This window comes from Canis lupus, chromosome 7, assembly GCF_011100685.1.
Source record: "Canis lupus familiaris isolate Mischka breed German Shepherd chromosome 7, alternate assembly UU_Cfam_GSD_1.0, whole genome shotgun sequence".
Classification (NCBI taxonomy): domain Eukaryota; kingdom Metazoa; phylum Chordata; class Mammalia; order Carnivora; family Canidae; genus Canis; species Canis lupus.
Genome location: NC_049228.1, coordinates 76,434,992 through 76,456,024, shown reverse-complemented (window position 1 = coordinate 76,456,024; position 21,033 = coordinate 76,434,992). Strand labels below are relative to the sequence as shown.

The window sequence follows — 21,033 nt, the reverse complement described above, 5'->3', positions numbered from 1 at the left end:
AGTCTTATAGGGATGGCGGGGATACCATTTTAAAATATAATATTGCAATATGTGTGTGGACTACTTAACATAATCTTTGCATTCAAGATATATTTAAAGAGTTGGTGGGATGGAGAATGGCTCTTCTATTATTGTGAAAGCTTTCCCTTCAACCAGGAACCACAGGTCTTATGTTCCAGTTGTTTTACAAGATGTGTGTAAAGCCCTGTGGAGGATGCCCTGACCCTCAGCTCCTCTTGCAGGGATCCCGGGGACTGGGCACTGCTAAGAGTTACACTAGTGGGCTGCCACAGCACCGGACCCCCTGGTGGACTGTTCAGGATGGCAGGATGGACATCACCTGGATGTCACAGACACTGGGCACCTAAGCAGATGACCAGATTTGTCATGTCTGCACAAATTACCTTTATTCCACACTGAGTGATGGGGGCTCCAGGAAACTCCTTTCTGACTCTAGGGTCCACCTGGATTTTACAAGGTTCACCCAAGGAACAACTTTCTGACCCTGACCATCATCAGCCTACTACCCAGGAAAACAGGAAGTCTAGTTCCAGGCCAGGGAAGTCTAGTTCCAGGACAGGGAAGTCTAGAAGAGCCATCTTTTATTTACTTACTTCTTTCACCAAACCCAGTTTTTACAAGTGGAACTATCTGCTATTAACTTACTGACCCTTATTTGCATTAACATGACATAACCAAGACAAGATGTGATACACGTGGGTGATATAGCAAGCAACAGGCATATATCGGTGTGGATAATTTGTGAGTAAATTATACCAGCCATTCTCTGTAGTGATGTATAGTGGATCAGGAAGTGCTATGACCCCACGAATATCGTGTTATCTCTAAGACATAAACACATACATTACATACATGTTAATATCTACATATTTGGATATACGTGTGTGTGTGTGTGTGTGTGTGTGTGTGTACGTAGTGTACTTTTTAAAAGTGTGAGTAGCTAAGTCTAGGTGAGTGCCTGTGAATTCAATGGCTATAAATCTATCACTTTTATGGCAAATCACTGAGGTATTCTTTAGCAGTGAACATAGTTTTTCACATAATTTTATTATATCCTTTAAAGGTAGCATTAGTATTGATTAAATAGATCCACAGGTAAAATGTATTCTGTGGGAGTACTTTTGACATCTTTATTAAACTTGGCAGACATTAAGTTAGTATTTTCATTTGAATAAACCCCCTCAGTATGCACCACAACTTAAAATATATTCTAAAGATAAAGCTCTTTGGTACTCCATGCTATCCTTATAACTTATCACCACACTGAATGCTACAGCATTTCATAAAGTTAATTTTTAAATACAAGTATGACTCTCGACCTTGATCACGGTTTCCATGCTCACTCCTGATTCCATCCAGGCTTTGGATGCCTTGCTATTTCCCTCCGTCGGTCTCTATTGGCAACAGCACTTGGTGTTCAGATAGCACCATCTGTAATAATCCAAAGTAATGGGCAGACATGTCTCATGCATCCTCCCAGTGTCTGAGAGAGAGAAAAGCTCACAGTCGCTCTAGAAGGTGACCCTGAGACCTTCTGCGGTCACAGAGCAAAGGCAACAACAGCAGAGCAGAAACCAACTCAAGCTGGCACATCCGATGATACGGGGGCTTTACCCAAAGCCTGGGTTGCACACACATCGAGTATCTAGTGCAGGCCTGGTGAGGACGCCCCCACGGCATGCTCTCTGAACATCCCGGCCCCCGAACAGCAAAGCATGGTCTCTGAATAGTCATCTTTGAGGGTAGCAGAGATGGCCAGGTGAGGTTCCATCTACTCACCCCAGCCAGATACAGCATGAGCGAGGACGAGGGTTCCACGGGCAGGAAAGTGTGGAATGAACAGGCACTTTTTATCATTCGGGTGGCACATGACACACTGTCACCACCCCGTACATTGCTGGGCCTGCCTGTCTTGCTTTTGATATTTGCTTGACTACCCTTGTCAACTGAGCAGCAGTAAAGCAGCGTGCATTCCGCAACCAGCCAGAAACCAGCACATAACCAAGTCTCCTCCCCCCATAAGTTAAAACAACGATAGTTTAAATTACGTTAAAACTTTAATTACAGATGTTTTTCCACTCAACATTTGAAAACTTGGATTCCTTTTTTTTTTTTTTTTTTTTTGCATAAAGGCTGTCAGGATGGTTAAGCTAAACCCTGTGTCTTTCCCTATATACATATCTACACTCAAGTCTTTTCTTTATTAATAAGAGGTGTCTTGATTGCAGTCCCAAACCAACTCTGCATTGGATTCCAGGTTGCAAAACAGTTTCAAGGGAGGACAGGAAGCAACCGCGATACAGTGGCAGGAAAAGCTGGAGCTTGATACTCATCTAAGTTTAACTCAGAAATATAATAATAATTATGAGGAAGAAAAGAAGAGGACTTCGTTGTCACCCTGCCCCCTCTACCAAACACACTAGCTCGACACTCTCTGCGGTCTTAAAGTGCAATTACCCTTGAGAAGGCGCCCAGGCCTGGGATCCCACTGGACAGAGTTCAAAGCATAAACTTCAAACAGCACTGCTCAGGACTCAGGCTGAGAGGGAGGGGGCCAGGCAGCAGAAAAGGAGCCTCAGTTCTGGGGCATTCAAGTGCATCACAAGAAATAGTGTCCTTTCTTTTGGTAAATCTGTAAATTATAAGGAATCCTGGTCTGGAAAAATAGAGCTTCTTAAAAACTTCTATCTGAGGACATTCCAGTGCAGTAGAGTCAAAAGGCCGGGGAGTACAGCAAGGAGCAGGGGACAAGCGCTCCTTCCAGGCGCCCAGCTCCCATGCTGGTGACCCCGGTAGTTCTCGGAGAAGTCCTCAGCTCTGGGCACAGAGGACGCACACTGCACTAAGGGCATCTGGTAGGAGGTGGCTCTCTTCTCAGGCCTGTCTGGACTAGACCCATCGCTGGGCCTCTGGCCGTTGAACAGCAGATAGCGGCCACGGGCATCCTGCTCCATTTTGAAGATCTCGTATTCCGTGTGAGGTAGTTTGATCCCCAGCGCCACGCAGCCATTGGTGTGTGTCACGTCCTGCTGGACGCCCACCTGCCAGGAGCCCTCAGCTCCACACTCATTCCCGTTAAAGACGTTGAGGAGCGAGGCTGTGGCCGCATCCATGGGGGTGACCTTCATGTGGTTCACTGCGAAGGAGAGAGGACAGGTCGGTGACTCTCGGGGTGGCGTGTGGTGCAGAAAGCACTCCCGCTGCACTGGCCATCTGCTCTAAACCCCACCACGCCCAGCCACCCCCCTGCCGCAGCTTGCCTAAAAGCGTCCCCCAGTGGAGAGAGTTCAACATGTCGATCTGAAGGGTCATGACGCCAAACACACTGCAGGCAGACCACATTTGGCGTAGAAATGCTGCAGCTGACTGCATGTTGACGTGACATCAAGCCGTCACACAGAGTATCTCCAAGGAGCTGTCTTTGGTGACAATGACTCTTGGCGATTGACGAAATATTCAACACAAACTGGAATGTTGTTTTTATGAAAGCATTTTGAAGTTTTTAAGTAGCTTTGGTGTTGAATACCTTTCCTAGTTATTTAGCAGTCTGGCAAATTAATACTGGCCCATATATCAGGTATCTAAAATAAATTAGGCTGCAGGCAAGTAAAATACGAGTAATTAAATAGAAACCCCAGCACTTATAGAGGGCTGTTTTTGAAGGAGCCCAGGGGACCGTATTTTATGTATGCCGCCACAGCTCCAGGGTGGGGTCAGAGATTGTTGTTCTCTTAGCCACATCTAGCAAAGGTCCATCCTCCCTGGAGAAAAATCTTCCTTGCTAAGGCGCGGGGGGGTGGGGGGGGGTGCAGCATGGGCTAAGATGCCCTAGGACTTATCTGGGTCAGCAGAAATATTTCATGTTAAATAGCCTGAATCAGGGGGTCACACCCAGTCTCTGCGCCACCTCTCTTTTATTTGTCTGTGATGTGACTGACAGCATCTCTTAAAGATGCATAAGCTTCAAAAGAGGCCACAAGACCTCCCTCACTTGTAACAGCCTGGTGAATTTCTACCCCTTAACCTTTCTCACTTTGATCCTCATTACGAATCCCAAACTTCCCACCTCCAAGCGCATGACAACTTGCAAGCGCATGACAAACTCAGCGCTGGAAAGGACCCTTCGGAGCCCCTGAGGCATGTAACTACCATCTCCTCTTTACTGCCCACTCAAGAGAGCACCCTGAATGCAGCAAGTATGTGTGACGTCATCCCAGGGGCAGCTCCAAATTGCCCCCAGCTGTGCACACGACAGGAACATGCAGATGCGAGGTTTCATCTGCAGTAACGCACCCCGTGGCCACATGTGACACCTTGCACAGTGGGGAGGGGGGCGCTCCCCCACCTTGGCCCACAGGCTGAGCCACCCCTGTCGGCCCCATTCTGAGCAGAGGGGAGCCTCAGAGGCCGGTGTAAATGATGAACTAAAAGCAGAAAGTATTCCCTAGTCTCTCACCCAACATCTCTACTGGAAAAAAAAAAAAAAATAAAAGCCCTTTCCTTCCTCCAGGCTCTGCCTCGACAAAAAGGTACCCAAGCCGCTCACGTTTGTCACCCGCTGGGCTGTTACCCTGGTTGCTGAGGCAGGAGCCCTACCTTTGAACACAAACTCCGTTCCTCCCATGACCCTGGAGGAGTGCACGCCCCGGCTGTAGCGGCCCTTGGCGTAGATGGTGAAGGTGGGGTGCTTGCAGACGGGGTCAGAGTAGTGGTAGTAGTGCCCTTCCCAGGTGTTGTTGTTGTCATGGAAGATGAAGTGGCGCGTGAGGAAGAGGACTTCGGGCCGCACCTCGCAGCGCTGGCTCACCCACTCGCCATGCAGGCCGACGGTCAGGTCAGCCTTGGGGGGCAGGAGGGGCGGGCGGTGCTCGTCTGACCTGTGGATGATGCGGCAGGCTATGCAGGCATGGTCATGGTTCTAGAGACAGGAAACAAACACACGAGAGAACTTGGTCTTCATGACAGAGCAGTGCACGCACGCTTCCTTCAAGTCAGGCTCACAGTGGGACTGGGCAACATCGCTTGTCACCTGGGCACCCAAGAGGCGCCTGGAGCCAAGCCCTCGGGCACAGATGGGAGAGTGTTGTGTGTGTGCAGGGAGGGGCTCACAAGCGCACACATGTGTTCGGCTGACTTCAGGGACGTGTCTAAATATTTCAGCTGTGATGTGTACTCTCTTTAGAATCCTATCATATGTCCCAGACACTTGACTTTGGCAAGCCTGGCTTCCCATCATACCCATTGGGATGGCTAGTATGAAAAAAATGTGAAAAGAACAGTGTGGACAAGGATGTGGGGAAGCTGGAACCCTCGTGCTCTGCTTGTGGGAATGTAAAATGGTGCAGTTGCTGAGGAAAAGACCTCCTATACGATCCAGCAGTTTCTGTGCCCCCTCTGGTTTCTGCACAAAGGAACTGACACCAGGGTCTTGAAGAGACAGCTGTTCACCCACGTTCCTCGCAGTATTATTCAGACGGCCCGGTGACGCTAACAACCCAATCACATAGACGGGCAAATGGAGAAACAAGATGTGGTCCATCCATACAGTGAAAGATGATTCAATCTTGAAAAAAAGAAAAGCTCTGACCCAGGCTACAACAGACGAACCTTGATGACACGATGCTCAGTGAAATAAGCCAGACACCAAAGGACAAATACTGTATGATCCCACTTATATGAGGCACCCAAAGTGATCTAATTCAGAGACAGAAAGTAGAATGGTGGTTACCAGGGGCTGGGGGAGGGGGGAAGGAGAGTTTGTGTTTAATGAGGACACAGCTTCAGTTCAGGAAGATGAAAAAGTTCTGCAGATGGATGGGGGAGATGGGTGCCCAATAACGTGAATGTGCTTAACGCTACTGCACTGGGGCGCCTAAAATGGTTAGGATGAAAATGCTTCTGTGTATTTTACAATTAGTTTTTTTTTTTCACTTTTAAAAACAATTATGAGACACACAAAACTGAGAAAAAAGGACAGCATTCCAATTGCTGGAATGACAAAGGGAGTTGCGTAGTAGAGCAGGGGTCCTTTCAAAGGAGGCGGCTGGCAAGAGGGCAAGAGCAGAGCCTCCGCGAAGCCAGCCTGCACACCTGTCATCCATTTGTGTCTGCCCGCCTCGAGGTTTGAAGGCCTATGGGCTCTTAATTTGCTTCCTGCTTTTTAGCTTTCAGCCATTTAATTAGTGCAAGATAGCTGCAGCTCTTTCAGGGGCGCCTCGTTGTGCACCTGCTTGAGAACACTACCACAGCCTCTGGACAAGGGCTGTCTGTCTAGGGCTGTGGCTGAGAAAGCCTTCCAAGGGTAGAGGTGGCCAGACACTGCCAGCCATGTAAATGCTGTTTGTCCAGAGAGCTTGGGGCTCCTCTCAAAACGCTACAGTCTGGAAGACAAGACAACTGGGTTCTGGGTTGCATCTGCCATTGCTGGGTGTTCAACTGAAGCCATGGGACACCTGCGTGCCGTGGGCTGCGTGCCCCTGGATTGGGGGATGACCTTTCTGGTATTCTCCTCCCACACCAGCTTGGCTAAAGCCAACTGGGCTAACAGAAGCACAAGGCAAATCTGATCAGTGCTGTGGAGGGAGGGTAACAGTTGTAGCCCACAGTCAGGAGGGCAGCTCGTGGACACTGGCCGGGGGCTCCCCTAACCATGGGGGCCAGGGTGTGCAGCAGCTCACTGGTGTGGCCTCAGGCCTGAGAGTGGGCACTGACAGGAACTCCCAGGAGCCTATGTATATGCTTCCTGGAGTCAGAAACCCAGATTTCCAATGCCTTTTCTTGTCTAGCAGTGGCTCAGTGTGACCTACGGTTGTTTGGTTAGGGGCTGGGAGATCTCCGAGGGTAGGAGAGCAGGAAAGGGCTTTTCGGTCGCCATGCCTCTACATTCCCTCTACATTCTCCTCCAAAGAGAACACCAGGCTTGCTAACTTGTTGCTGTGCTCATCAGATGAGTCTAGAGTTGGAACTAGGGGAGAGAAGGCTTCCTTTGTTCAGCTTTGTTTGTGGTTTGTAGATGATAAGATCAAGTGGGCTGCCACAGAGTCTCATTCCCCACAAACTGCTTTGAGATCTATAATTTGGGAATTTTAAAAACATCGTATGTGGCCACTTCATTGCTGGCCATTCTTAGGTAGGAGTCTCATTCCCTGACAAGATTTGTCTGCTCAAATACCAACATCAAGTCAAGAACCTCCCAGAAAGCTTCTGGGATGGGGTGGAGGTGGGCAGGAGAATAGGGGTCTTAGCTCTCACAAGACTGCTCCAGCATAACATCAGGGATCAAATGCTCTTCCATCAGAACAGGAACCAGCTTGGTGATGAGAGGTAGGCACAGCCTGCAGGCCCAGACTGCTCCGGAGACGTGCCATGGTAGCATCTGGAGTTCATGTGGTGCTTTTAAGGTCAATGGCATAGAGGCCTGAGCCTTGAGATGGGGACCTGGCTGAAGCATTTCCATTTATCAGCGGAGAAAAGTAGGCCACAGGCAAGGAAGGCTTGCCATCCATCATTTGGGTCTGTGAGAATTGAGGGACAGAGTGAGAGGAACCTGGCCCTTGGGTATTGGTCTTACCAAATTCCTACTTATTTTATTGTGGTAAAATATATAAAGTAAATACATATGTACATAATGTAAAACTTACCATCTTAACCATTTTAAGTGCACAGTTCAGTGGCACTAAGCACATTCATACTCTTGTGCAACCATTACTACCATCCATTACTAGAACTTTTTCATCTTTCCACATTGAAACTCTGTACTCAATAAACACCAGCCCCTCATTCTTTTAATCGCAGCCCTTGGCAACCACTACTCTACTTTCTGTCTCTATGGGCTTGTCTACTCAAGGCACCTCATAGAAGTGAAAGCATACAGAATTTGTCCTTTTTGTGACAGGCTTATTTCACTTAGCATAATGTCCTCAAGGTTTATTCACATTGTAGCTTGTGTCAGAATTTCATTTTAAGGCTGAATAGTATTTCAATGTATGAATGTGCCACATTTTGTTTATCCATTCATCAGTTGATGAACACTCCAGTTTTTGGCTACTGTGAATAATGATGCTATGAGCACAGGTGTACAATCTATTTAAGACCTGACTTTCCATTATTTTGGGCATACCCTCAGAAGCTAAATTTCCGGATAATACCATAATTCTATGTTTAACTTTTAGAGGAATCACCATACCTTTTTTCCACAGCAGCTGCACACTTTACATTCCCACCCATGGTGCACAGGGTTCCAATCTCTCCACATCCTCACCAACAGTTTTTTTTTTTTTTTCTCTTTTTGATAATAGCCAATCTGATGGGTATGGTGCAGGGTCCTACTGTAGTTCTGATTTGCATTTCCTTAAGGATTAGTGATACTGAGCATCTTTACATATGCTTATGGGCTCTTTGTATATATCTTCTCTGGAGACATGTCTACTCAAGTCCTTTCACCATTTTTTTAATAGGGTTGTTTTTGTTGTTGAATGGACTAGTAACTTTTTATAACAACTCTTAAGCAGACATTAAGAAACCAAGATGTCATAAACAAGGGTGGGATTTTTGGCCTCTCTGCAAATGACGTCATCAAGGGGAAAGTTTAGCCATGGTTAGATAAGGGGGAAACCTTTCTGTTGTACAGACAGATTTTTTTAAAAGTCTAATTTGTGCTCTTTATTCCTATCATCCTTGGCTTGAATAAAACCTGCAAGACCCATAGCGACAATTATGTGGAAGCAGAAATTAAGGCCTATACTCTGTATTGGCTCTAAAATTTTTCTTCTTCAGGATGCATTTCTTGAATAGCAGCTTTTCAAAACAAATAAATGGGAAGAGCTTTTTGACATGAAAAGCGATGTGTACTCTGAAATATCAGGTGCTTTATGATTCTTGGTCCCCAACTCCGATCCATTTTCTCCTCTGAGAAGCTGTCCTTTTGTAGGCTCTACCATTGGGGTTTCAAACCACTCCCTTCCCTGAATCGTAGAAAGGACTACTTCAAAGTGAGGGTCCACAGAAGATCTGAAGGTTAAAGCAGAGGGACCAGAATGTGTTTTCTTGTTGCAACTCTTTACACCAACTATAAAATGTTTTAGCTCTGAAGGAGGAGGAGAGAAAAAAGATCCCTATGGAATTCATTTCCTAGAAGAAGACAATCAAACCTATTCTAAAAATGAAAAATCGGCCTTCAACCTCATAAGTGTGCAATGTTCTAGGCAGAGTGGGGTTTTGCCCACTGTGCATTCTGATTCCTGCACATCAGCTAACCACAGCCTGCATGTATGGGACATTTGAGTCTGAGGAAGGTCAAGTAAATCATCCCCTTAGCTTATGATCTCTCAAAGAGACCATGGGCACACTTTACAGATGAGGCACCGTGGCACAGAGAGGTAGAATAACATGGCCCAGAGGATTCTACAAGCCAAAAAAAAAAAAAAAAGGATTCTACAAGCCAAAAGTAGAGTCTGGAACATAATTTATTCTTGGGGCTTTGCTGAGTGCTATCCCCTGGTTACCCCTTAGGCTGACGTCCTGCAAAGAACAGATGTCTCCCTATCAAAGACTCTGGTCCCTGGAACAGGTCTTCTCTGACTGATGACTGATAGGGATTCTCCAGGCTTTCTCCCGGTCCCAGCCAACATTTATTTCTGGAGAGTTGGTTCCTCAACAACATTTGGTGACAGTATCCACTTGTTTCCAGCGTCTTCCCAGAATGGAAGAAATTACTTGATATCATCTTGCTGTGAACAGATCAACTAGAGAAGCAGGATGAATAAAACATTTCTTGGGCTAAAAGTTTTGCCCAAGGAGGAGAAATGGGAACAGATGATGGAAACTTCCTTTCACAGTTTTCTTCCATGGGATAAAAAACACATTCATGTTTCTCAGGAAGAAACCTGCCAATGACTGAAGCTGAACACTTTTTTTTTTTTCCATAACCGCAATTCTCCATGCATTTGATTCAATTTCTATTGTAGGTATTCCTACACATACGGCCTTCCTGGGGCCTCTCCATTCCACTGGAGAAGAACTCTGTCAAGTTCTTGGAGGCCAAGACCAGACGTCTCTCCATTTTTCCTACTTCCCATGACCCTGGGGGGGCGTGACAGATATGAAAAAGTCTCACCTGTGGCAGACTAATTGCTAGGATGCTGTCACTGGCTATTTACCAAAATGAATAGAGTAGGCTAGCATTCATCACAAATGATGAGAGCTGACTGCCTTGTGGAAGGGGCCTCTCAGGGTGCTTTTCAGATCTGGGGTCCCAGGACTTGATGTACTTGGGCTCATTTTGACCACCTCAATGAGTCATGATGATTCCACTTTCAGGAAGCAGTAAGTGGACTAGCCACGGTCACACATGCTGTGTCTCCCAAACAGTAGCTTTAGGGGCTGGAGGTAGCTGGCAGGAACCATGAGGGATGAAAGGATGATGGAAGGACACAAGAAAGCTAGGCTGCCGACTCCTCAGGCTTTGCATTTGTCCCCTGACCACTTAGTGAGACAATGGTCAATTCAACACTGTCCTGCAGTTAAGAAGTGGAGGAGGCGCTTGGGGGATGGGGGTCCCTGGGAGCAGCTCTTCATTTTCTAGAAAGAGGCTTTCTAAGAAGTTTTGAACCTAAAGGTTAGCTCACAAAGACCTTTCTGGTTTATAAAACATTAGAAAAGCACACCAAAGATAAGTTTGCCTCCCCCTCGCATACACACACACACACACACACACACACACACGCAATGTGCAGACTCAACAGCCAGATAGGGCCCTCAGAAGCCAGTTCTTTAAAATAAATGACTTCAAGGATGGTTTCAGAACAAAATTTCTGATTGACATTTTGACTTGTTTCTTCCACTTCTAGCAATCTAAATTCATTTCAATAGCTAAAGTAGATTCGTTTTAATAATCACACTAAATCTGCTAGAAATCCAAAGCCCCCATCAGGTCTGGCCCATCCCCCTCCTCCACTCTCCCTGCAGCGCTGAGCAGACGCCCCTACACACTGCGGGCTTACTACAGACTTTCTGAATGGTTGATTTCTGGCATGCCCAGGCTCTCACTCTGTCCTCCGGGCTCTCTTGCCTTTTAAGGGATCAACTGTTTACCACTTACACTATCCCTGACAACAAGTATTTCCTGGTCTGCAAACTCCTTAAATAAATCAACCTTGCATGTCTGTTTATCTGCTGAAATACTCCAGAGTCAAGGAGTATAATGAACTGTTTCTGCAATAAAAGTACGTGCCAGCAGGTGCGTGGTGCAGCAATTGCCTGACACTTCATACCCTGGCCCCAATAAAAGGTCCACACCGGCAATCCTTTCAGCATCAAGACCCCATCATCCAACCCCAATCGTCAGCTCCGTCTTCTCATACAATGTGCAACGTTTGCTGCTCCACAGTAAACACCCAGCCCCGGCCAGCAGGGCCACACTTTTCTTTAGGACTCATCCTCAGTGTAAGATGGGCTTTTTAAGTGATGACTCCTTGAACTCCCCAGTCCTCTATCACCTCCTGTCACCTCCGGGATTCCCTCTTCTTTCCTGCCAGTGGCGGGAAGAGAAGGAAGGCCAATTCTTCCGCAACCCACCTTCCATGGCTCCTTTGACACCCACTGACCCAGCCACTGGGAGCCCCACCACACTCATGCCTGAGGAGGGGCTCGTCTGTGGCAGAGCCATCTCCTGGGCCTGGGCTGAAAAGTGCGCTGCCCGTGGCCACCTGGCCCACAGTCTCTCGGCTGTCACAGATACCAGAAAGTCTCACGGACTCTGAAAAGGCTCAGGAAGGCAAGCTCCCTCATAAACAAAGGCCGGTTGGCAATCTAGACATTTCTACAGAATTCAAGAGAGAAAGCACATGAGTATCACCTTCTTCATTTTCAGTGCTCAGCTACTTTTTAAAAAAGCACTTGGGTGCCTGTCTCCCTCTGATGTGCTATGAATGTGCAGGGGTACAATATTTGAGATACACGGCTTGGGGAAAGTGTCTGGTTTTAGACAACCCCTTTGATTTATGGCCCTGTGGCTAAATCAGTGCAGGATTTTGGAGAAAGATCAATTCCATTTGCTTACAAGTCTGATCCTGAGGCTCTGGCATTTCCAACAACCGGGGCGATCATTTGCTTTTAATTACTATTTGATTCTACCACTGAAAGAATTTGGTTTGCTAACCCTTCAACTGCACGAAAATCTAAGCAGAGGGTGACGGCTGCCCTGATGTTAAATTCAATTCAGGGAAAGCATCTTTTCAGGGTTATTTTATGTGGTCTTGATTTTTTTTTTTTTTTTTTTTTTTTGTACTGAAGACTAGCCAATTTCATCCTGAAAGAATCCTCCCGGCACACCTGATTCTCTTCAAACGCAGCGCATTTGCCAAAGGACTCTGAACCTCACAGCGAAGCTGTATAAAGCTTAGAAAAACAAGTTGATTTAAAGTTTCTATTTTTACATGGTGTCCCGTTTCCAGAGGGGCTGAGACTAGTGGTTTCAAACTCAATTTAGCATTTAAACTAATTTTCAGCCAGGTCTCTATGGACTGGCAATTAAGGGAGGCAAAGAGTTCAAAGAGGCGGGGTGGGGGGGGAGTGTGGTCTCTCCGGATGCTTCCCAGCCCTCCTCCTTCCCCTTCCCGGCGGGTGAGGTGACCTGCCACCAGCCAGTGGCCAGGGAGCACCCAGGGCTGTGCCTGCCCTGAGTCTGGAAGGGCACCACTGGCCAAGTCCGTTTATTCCTTCTCATAGCTGTCCTGGGGAAGGATCTAAACACTTCCTGAGGAATCGGTGGCACACTGCGCGCCAGGCGGATCATGCCAGGGACAACAAGAGAAGAAGAACGGGCCCTTTCAGCTCCCAGAGCCATGCAGACCTCACTGGCCTTCGAAGGACGCCCATGGCCATGCAGGCTGGCAGTCGCAATGGTGGACAGCACACACCAGCCCTGGACGCCTGCCTGGGTCCTTCTCTCAGCCCTGCCACCATCTCCAGCTGTAGCCACAGCCCTCCTCTGAGCCTCAGAGTCCTCACTTCTGAAATTTATTCTAATTTTGCATAGTGACTGTTCAGATAAATGTAAGATCGTGGCAAAAAAGGTACAAAGATGTATAGGGCGATGAGTCTCGGTCCAACCATCACCAAAATGTTCCCTTTCTCAGAGGCAGTTGCTACATTTCTCCTGGACCCTTCTGGAAATACGGCCTCCTTTCTAAGTTCATCTTATACTTCTTTCATTATTAGTTTCACACAGTAGTATCATGCTGGTCATGCTATTCTATATCTTTTTCTTTTCTTTGTACTTAACAGAATGCCCAAGGTTCTTTCCACCCTTAAAATTTCTTAAATCAGGGCATCAGGCCTAGGGCTTAGAGGGTCTACCTCTTAAGTATCTGGGTAAATGTCCTCACAATTGCCGTGGCAGGGGAGGGAGGAGAAAAGGGGAGGCAATGATTCATGATGATGAATCATCAAACACTTTGAGGCCCCAGTCGATGTGATTGTCCTTGTCATCCCTCTAGGAGACACCCGCCCAGAAGGGCTACCTACTTCAGGTGTGGAGAGAAGGGGGCTTTGGTGAAGGGCCCTACCCAGATGGCAGGCAGCATTCTGCACACTAATGCAACTGAGTCTTATAGTCTTATCACTTTATTGAAGGAAGATTAGGCTTCAGAAGCAGATGACACCACCATCACCTGCAGCTGATGGCCACAGGAGAAGTGAATTCCAGGATTGACTACCACCTTCAAAGTCCATATTCTTGCCAATTTATCCAGACAGTGTTAAACAAGCAAACAAACAAACAAACAGACAAACATGTCTCCCACTTTTTTGGGAAGCCTTACAACTGTCATCCTCAGTCCTCATGCCAATGGTAATAACTCATGGTCAAGACATTTCTCCTCCAGGAACCACAAGTGTGTGCCTTTGCTCTCTCAACAGAAGGCTCTGTTCAGTGAGTCCACTGACAACATAAGAAATCCCTCCTACAGGCCTGGGGAGGGAGTAGGAATCTTCCAGAGCTACAGGTCCTAGGAATACTGGTTTCACCTATCTGGCCTCCTGATGAGCCATGCCACAAGAAATACAAGGGCAAATTCAGAGTGAGGGAATAGAGGTAAAAAAAAGAAAGTGCATGGTTAATCCTTTCTTTCGATTCAGGACTAAAAGCAGCCTCCATGGGTGTGTGTAGTTGACAAAAACGAATCAGAACCTGTGTGTGGGCAAAGGACCAGCCGAAGGAGGGGACAGCGACCAGACACCAGCCCAGGCAGCTCCAGGACTGCACCTGCCTCCTCCCTCAGACTTCCTCCTCCTCACCCAGTTCCCCGCCTCACTGCTCCCGCCTCTGGGCTGTTTGCTGCCTATTAGTGTCTCTGCTGGAGAGCCAGCAGGCACCATGCTTAGCATAGCTTCCTAAGGGTTCAGGGTGGGACCTGGCTGGTGCTCTTGGCTTACCAAATGTTTCTGGATTATCTGTGGGCTGTTTTTATTCATGACATTTTTACCCCCCATTCCCAGAGATAATTTAAAAGTTGGCTAGACTGTACTCAGAGGAAGCCAAATGTTCAGAAGAAAAGCTCCCTTACCTGGCTGCTCCCTCACACCAGAGATTTCAAGAGAAGTGCTGTTCAGCCGTGTTGATCAGCACCGACTGTGGATGATGCTTCCACCCGGAAGGGTCCCGTGAAGGGATGGGGAGCCCATGATTCCTAGCCGTCGTCTCATAAGCCACCCTTGCCTAGGTGCCACTTATGGCAGGCACCTTGTGCTCTTGACGGCTTGTTGTGATGCACAGGGCCTGCAGAGCTTCAACTCTGCTCCTCACCCATCCTGAGGAGGCCTGGCAAGAAAGGCCACCTTCTGCTTCACTGCCCTAACTTACCTCTTGCTCCTCAGGGCCTCTGAAACCTCACGGCTAGACCCAGTAGGCCTGGCTCCCTGTTCTGTGCTTGGGGACATGCTGTGAGCCCAGGGAGGGGCTGGATCTGGGGCTCTGGGCTGTCTGGCTTCACCTCACACATGGGGACAGTCCCTGGTGAGGCGCATCTAGAGGAAGCAGCGCCCGCCAAGTGGGCTTCCTCAGCAGATTTCCCACAATTATAATAAAGGCGACTTTCATTACAGGAGCTCACAACAGCACAGATAAACAGAAGATAACACCAAGTGGTCCTTGGCAGGGGAAGTACTCTGGGATATCTCTACCAGTCATAAGAAGCTCAAAGGACTAAGAAAAGCAATATATTTAAAAAAAATGAATAAACTATCAAACAAAAGGCAAATGGGGCCCCTCATTTGAAGAGTCATTGTTCTAGAGAGGAGTCCACAGAAGCCAATCTGATGGGGGGCGGTTACTGGAGAAATCTCCTTCCACCCCTCCCCGCACACCCCTCCCTACCTGGAGCTTCCCCAGCTTCTGTGGTGGAAGATCATGTTACAGGCTGACACGGATTCTGAGCCCATGGGAAGGAAATGCTTTGTGAATTCCAAATATAATTACTGGACTATCATTCAAAAAAAGGAACATTATAAGGTTTTAATTGTTTCCTGCCCCTCTCTATCCTCCCTTGTGATCACAGTGACTTTACATTTCACTTAGTTGAATGGAATGAATGTGGGGTCTGGAGAAAGAGGTCTGGGTTCAAGTTCCAGTTCAGAACATCACCAAGTGCATGACCCAGGGCAAAAGAAAACCCCCAGAGTTTCAGCTACCTCCCCTTTCTGCCTGCAAGGGAGGCAATACCTGCCTCAGGGGGTCCTTGTGAACTCTGAAAGCAGCAGTGTGGGTGGGAGACCACAAGCCCCACAGCCTACAGCAGCACCCCCTTCCCCTCAGGCACCTCTCCACCTCCTCCAAGGCTGGGATCATTGCTATTGTGACATCCCTTTCACGTGTGGCTATGACATCTCCGAATTTCCTTTATGATTTCCTCTGAGATCAAAGGTGATGTTGGTGGAGGGTTAGAGCTGAGAAGAGCCTTAGGAACCTTCGGAACCACCGCCCGTAGCCACAACATAGGTCATTAGGAAAACCAGAGCCCCCACCCCCACCCCACTGTCCTGTCCCTCCCTGGGCAGCCCCCACCTCTGCACCTTGATGCCTGGGGCTTCCTGGGTCCCTTTGACCGCACCCACGGGCCTCCCCACGGGTCACTCGTCTTACTTGGGCCCTGAGTAGAGAGCTGCGGGCTACCTTGGCATTCTGCAGGGGCGGCTGGTAACTGGACGGCCGGTAGAACATCCTCTGCGAGGCGTCGGTGTGGATGTCCCCAAGGAAGAGCTCCTCCACCAGGCGGTCCAGGTTGTGCTGCAGGTACTGCTTCTCCACGCGGATGAGCTGCAGCTCGTGCATGGCGAAGTTCACGGCCTTCGTGCACTCACAACCGTTCTCCGCCCGCCACAGGTCATAGGGCACGTCCTGCAGCCAGGGGCCCCCAGCGGGCACGAACCCCGGGCACGTGCGGTTCACCCGCTGGCTCAGCCTCTCGGCCACGGCCTCCGTGTGGCAGACCACCTGCACGTTGTGCAGCTGGTAGTCGGCCTCCGTGCCCCCGCGGATGATCCAGGAGGCCTGGCGCAGGCGGACCTTGCCCCGGATGACCAGCGTGTAGGTGGGGCTCGTGCACCGGTTGCCACCATAATAGAACTGGTAGGCCTTGAAGGTGTTATTATGGTAAAATCTGTAGGACCGCGTGATGAACTCTGGGCCTGACCTCACCTCACAGCTGAAGGAGGAAAGGAGAAGGCATAGGAGGAGATTCGTGGCAGTGTCAAGAAATTATGGCCATAGCAACAAATGTTCACTCTGAGCCGCCGTTCTTGGGCCTACCACTTATGGAATCCTCGCTGCAAACCCCATGGCTCCATTTTACAGCTGGAGAAACCGAGGCATGAGGGATTAGGGAAGGTGCCCCGGGCCGCATAAGCACCCAGGAGAAACCAGGCAGTCTGGCTCCGGGCTGTGTTCCTAGTCTCTCTACACCACAGTCCTTATTCATTGTATGAACAAGCTAAGGGAGCCCGAACCTGCCCTTCTCACTTCCACCTGGGGGCCTAACTCCAGGGAAGTAAGCGTCTCTCTTTCCGGTGGGAAGAGAGAAGAGAATAGTGCTGGCCTATGAAGGAAGTCTCCTTAGGCTAGTCCAAGACCAGCTGATTTCCTGAACACTTCTCTTCTATGGACCTTGTCTAGAGCAGACAGGTGCTGGATGTCTGTCATCCTGAAATGGAATCTAGTCTGGGGAGAAGTCACTTAGGGGCAATTAGAAATTCGCCCTCCCATCTACTGACAATTAATTTTCCCTCTACTGGGGAAAAGAGTCCATTAGTGAAAGCAAAGCTAACGTAACAGAAGTAAGGGCTCCTTTTGTTTATGCTGACTGACAAAATGACGACAAAATGTTTTTTCGCTGTGGCTTTAGATAAATGCTAGATTCGTAGGCCAGAGATACTTGGACTAGGTCTACAGGGAACAAATGGTTGACAGGAATTGATCACTGCCCTACCCATGGCCAGTTCCTAGCTGTGCAGCACAGCTAGCACCAGGGAAACGCCAGAGGGTTTCTTCAACACATCGGCCAATGAATCCGACCTCTGTAACTCTCCACTAGATGCTAATCTCAGTTATATCATGACTTACATCCATCAGGTTTGGCCTTATAACTCTGCTTGAGTCTGTGATAAATATATAACTATATAATATCAAAACTCAATAGAATATATAATACACACATGTACCACATATATAACATTTACTATATATTATTGACAATATGATTTGAGCAGACTCAGCATTGCTAAATGAAGCAGTGGAGCTGAAATCCCAAAGGCCTATTACTCTCAAAATCACTGACATTTCCATTTTTCCCTTAACACACTGGTACAAGGTAAACATTACTCCAAGTGGGCACCTCTGGGAAAGGCTGTCACTGGAAGCCCAATGAGGCCACGTGCACAGAAGGCACTCAGGGGAACCCTGGGCCCTGTGGTCTGTCAGAGGAGCCACAGAGGTCCTCCCCTTCTGAAGAAGGCCTCGTCCAGCGTGAGTGGTCATTGTGGTCTGTTTATAAGGGCACTGTAAGCGTGCTGCTTGGCCTCAGGACTCAACATATCTCAAGTCCTCACACACTCCACTGGGCCGGCCACCCCCCTCACCTAGGCCTCATCTCCTCTAGATGCACATGTTGCACCATCTTTTAATTGGTCATTCTCACTTTTTCTACCACCCGTTTGCTGCACAGCAGCCAGAGTGCCTTGTGCAAAAGCTGACTCATGTCTTAAGCATTGTCCTTGCTGCAAACTCTTCGATGACTTTCTAGTTCTCTCAGATCTAACTCCAATATGGCCAGACCTGCCCTGGAGCTGACCCTCCCCACCCCAGCAGCCTCATCTGGAGCTGCCCCTCCCGGATCACTACACCTGGGTTTACTATACCCTGACTACAAGGGCTCTGGATCAGTTGTTTCTCCAACCCAGTCTTTCCCAGTTCTTCCAGATGGAAAGTTCTTCCCTGGGTCTTCCGCACAGCTAAGGACATTCCAGTTCAAGTGTCCTTTCCTTTGGTAAGGACCCCACCCTCATCCTAAAATAAGGCCCTGGTATTCTCCTTGAGCACCTGTTGTTTTTTTCCCCTCTTCATAGTACTTCTTTGTATGTTTATTTGTAAAATTCCTGAAGACAGGGACCATGTCTTGTTTTGTTCACTGCTATATACACAAAATCTAGAACAGTGCTAGGCACACCGTAAATATTTTTACACTCAATAAATATTTGTTTGAATAAAATGATAAATTATTTAAAAGTACATCATATTAAGATTGTGCAAATATTTATCACACGGTTATTTTATGAAACCACATCTTTAGAGAAAATAAAACACCTCTGGGTCTTCATCATCTTATAAAAATTCCTTTTTTTCTCTTTTCTGTGTGCATTTGATCCCTTCCCAAGGTACCTGGAGAAGTGATCAGATCCCAGAGTGAGCCTTGTTAAATCTCAACAGTTTAATGGGTAGGGGAAAAAAAAAAATCACAGGTTTGCCTCTAGGCTATTTTTAAAAGCTGTATTGGAAGATAAGCCAGAGCTCAAACTGGGATAAATCTCAGCTCTGTAGCTTGAAAATGAGTCCAAGAACTATGCCCTTGCTAGTAGAGGTAGCTTGAGTACCTTTTCACTTACTCTTAGAACCCTGAAGCCATATATTAAATTACCAGAATATGGCTAGAATATTCAGATCCTCAGAAGCTTGCAAGTTATGTTTCAGGGTTGGTGAAATACAGACTCCTAATTTCACTTGCTAATGGCTTCTTTTTATACACCAGTGGTCCCGCAGACTTCGGTAAACAAGGACCCATTCACTCCCCGCCTGTGGTTAACAGTGGTAGGCATCTTTGCTTTAGCTAACATTTCTACAGTCTTTAGCTCTGTTTCTTTCCCAACCAGAGTTTCAAAGTGTTGCTTGGCTTTTAGGTAGAACTTAGATAACACCCAGACCATTGCAGAGAGGATACAGTCTCTGAGCATCTGAGAAGCCTCAAGGAAGGCCTTCCCCTGCCTTCCCCTCCCACCCCGCCCCGGTCTGGTCCCGGCCCTCTTACCCGGTGGACACCCAGTGGCCCTCAATAGCTGGTGGCATCTGCACGGTGATCCTTGCACCATTGTGGAGATGTTTGAGCATGTGATGGCACTGTGATTCCTTGAAAGCCCGCCAGGCGCTTTTCTCTAAGGACCTGGGATGGGATCTGCTGTCTGGATGAAGGAGGGCTGAACCCTCTCCCAGCCCTGGAAGAAAAGCGGGAAGTTCGCTGAAAGGAGAGCTCGGGGCAGACAGGACTGGGGCTGAGGGGCTGCCTCCTTGGCAAGGAATCACCGCAAATGGGAAATGCACTCCTACCCCATGGGTGTACCACTGTCTCTGCTCTCCAGGAGTTCACATCTCAAAGGGGGCTGTGTCCCGGGAGACCACTTCCCAGGGGAGAAAGCCAAGACCCACAGAGACAACTTGTCTCTCGGGAGATCTCTTGGCTATCTCCTGGCAAAGCCTGAGCTCCAATCCCCGCATCTGTGAAATGGCAAATCAGGTGGCGCATCCAGGGGAGAGCTTACAGTGCAGACTGATGAATATTACGAAGAGACAAATGAAGATTATTCCAAAGTCACCCAAGGGAGGTGTAAGAAAGGAGTCAGCAGGAAGGATGGGCTCATGCAGTGGCACATCTGGGGGTGGGGGGGAGCACGGGGACCAGCCTCAGTGGAAGGGGAATTCTGAGGGAATGGAGGAGGCCCAGGAACAACTTGGAGGACTAACTGACATCTGCTCCTACCAAGCTACGCATCTTCTGGTTCTCTTCATCGCTGGATGGCCACCCTCTATAGGGCTGCCCATGGGGGGGGGGGGTGGTATGCAAGTCACAGACCACCCCCCTCCAGCGGGGTATGTGTGGGACACGTTTCCCCAATCCCTTTCCCACTCCAGCCTCTCACACCCACAAAGTCATTGCTAATATAGGGTTCTCAATTAAGAAGAACTACAAGAAAGAAAGAAAAAAAAAGAATAACTACAAGAAGCCTATTTTTATTTTCCACAGATAAAGGAATATCAGGAATAAGTTCATCTTCAGTATAAGCAGTTTAGGTCGACAGACACTTAAACGTGCAAAATAACCACCAGCCCGTGTTCAGAATAAAGCATAACACCAGCAAATGGAGTTGTAATCTGAAAGCCCACTGTTTTCTTGAAGATTCACTCCTGAAGTAATTATCACATCAACACACCACTATTGTGGACCTATTAAATAATCTGTACTATGTTAGTAAAAACAAAACAAAAACCCCAAAACAACCCCAAAACAAAAAGAAAGCTCAAAACCAAAAAACACTAGATATACAAAAAATAAAATAAAAATATACACAGAATTAATAAAATACACTCATCAGAATGCTACCTATGAAGAGGTAGTTAAATATTTTGTAATCAATACCTAATTAACTTCACAGAGAAGCCAGGACTTATGAGGGATCATTCACATGAAATGCAAC

The 21,033-nt window shown here is 47.8% G+C and overlaps 1 protein-coding gene across 1 annotated transcript in view; it reads right to left on the bottom strand.

Annotated features, from left to right (window-relative positions):
- Nucleotides 1–1,049: 1,049 nt before the first annotated feature.
- Nucleotides 1,050–21,033, bottom strand: part of APCDD1 (APC down-regulated 1) — a 31,446-nt gene continuing 11,462 nt past the window's right edge. The window contains exons 2-5 of the mRNA XM_038543878.1: nt 19,593–19,776; nt 16,190–16,721; nt 4,618–4,939; nt 1,050–3,157 (exon numbers count right to left, since the gene is read on the bottom strand). Coding sequence (XP_038399806.1) covers nt 2,706–3,157; nt 4,618–4,939; nt 16,190–16,721; nt 19,593–19,776 — 1,490 coding nt within the window. The 3' untranslated portion in view covers nt 1,050–2,705. The remainder of the gene's footprint in view (nt 3,158–4,617; nt 4,940–16,189; nt 16,722–19,592; nt 19,777–21,033) is intronic.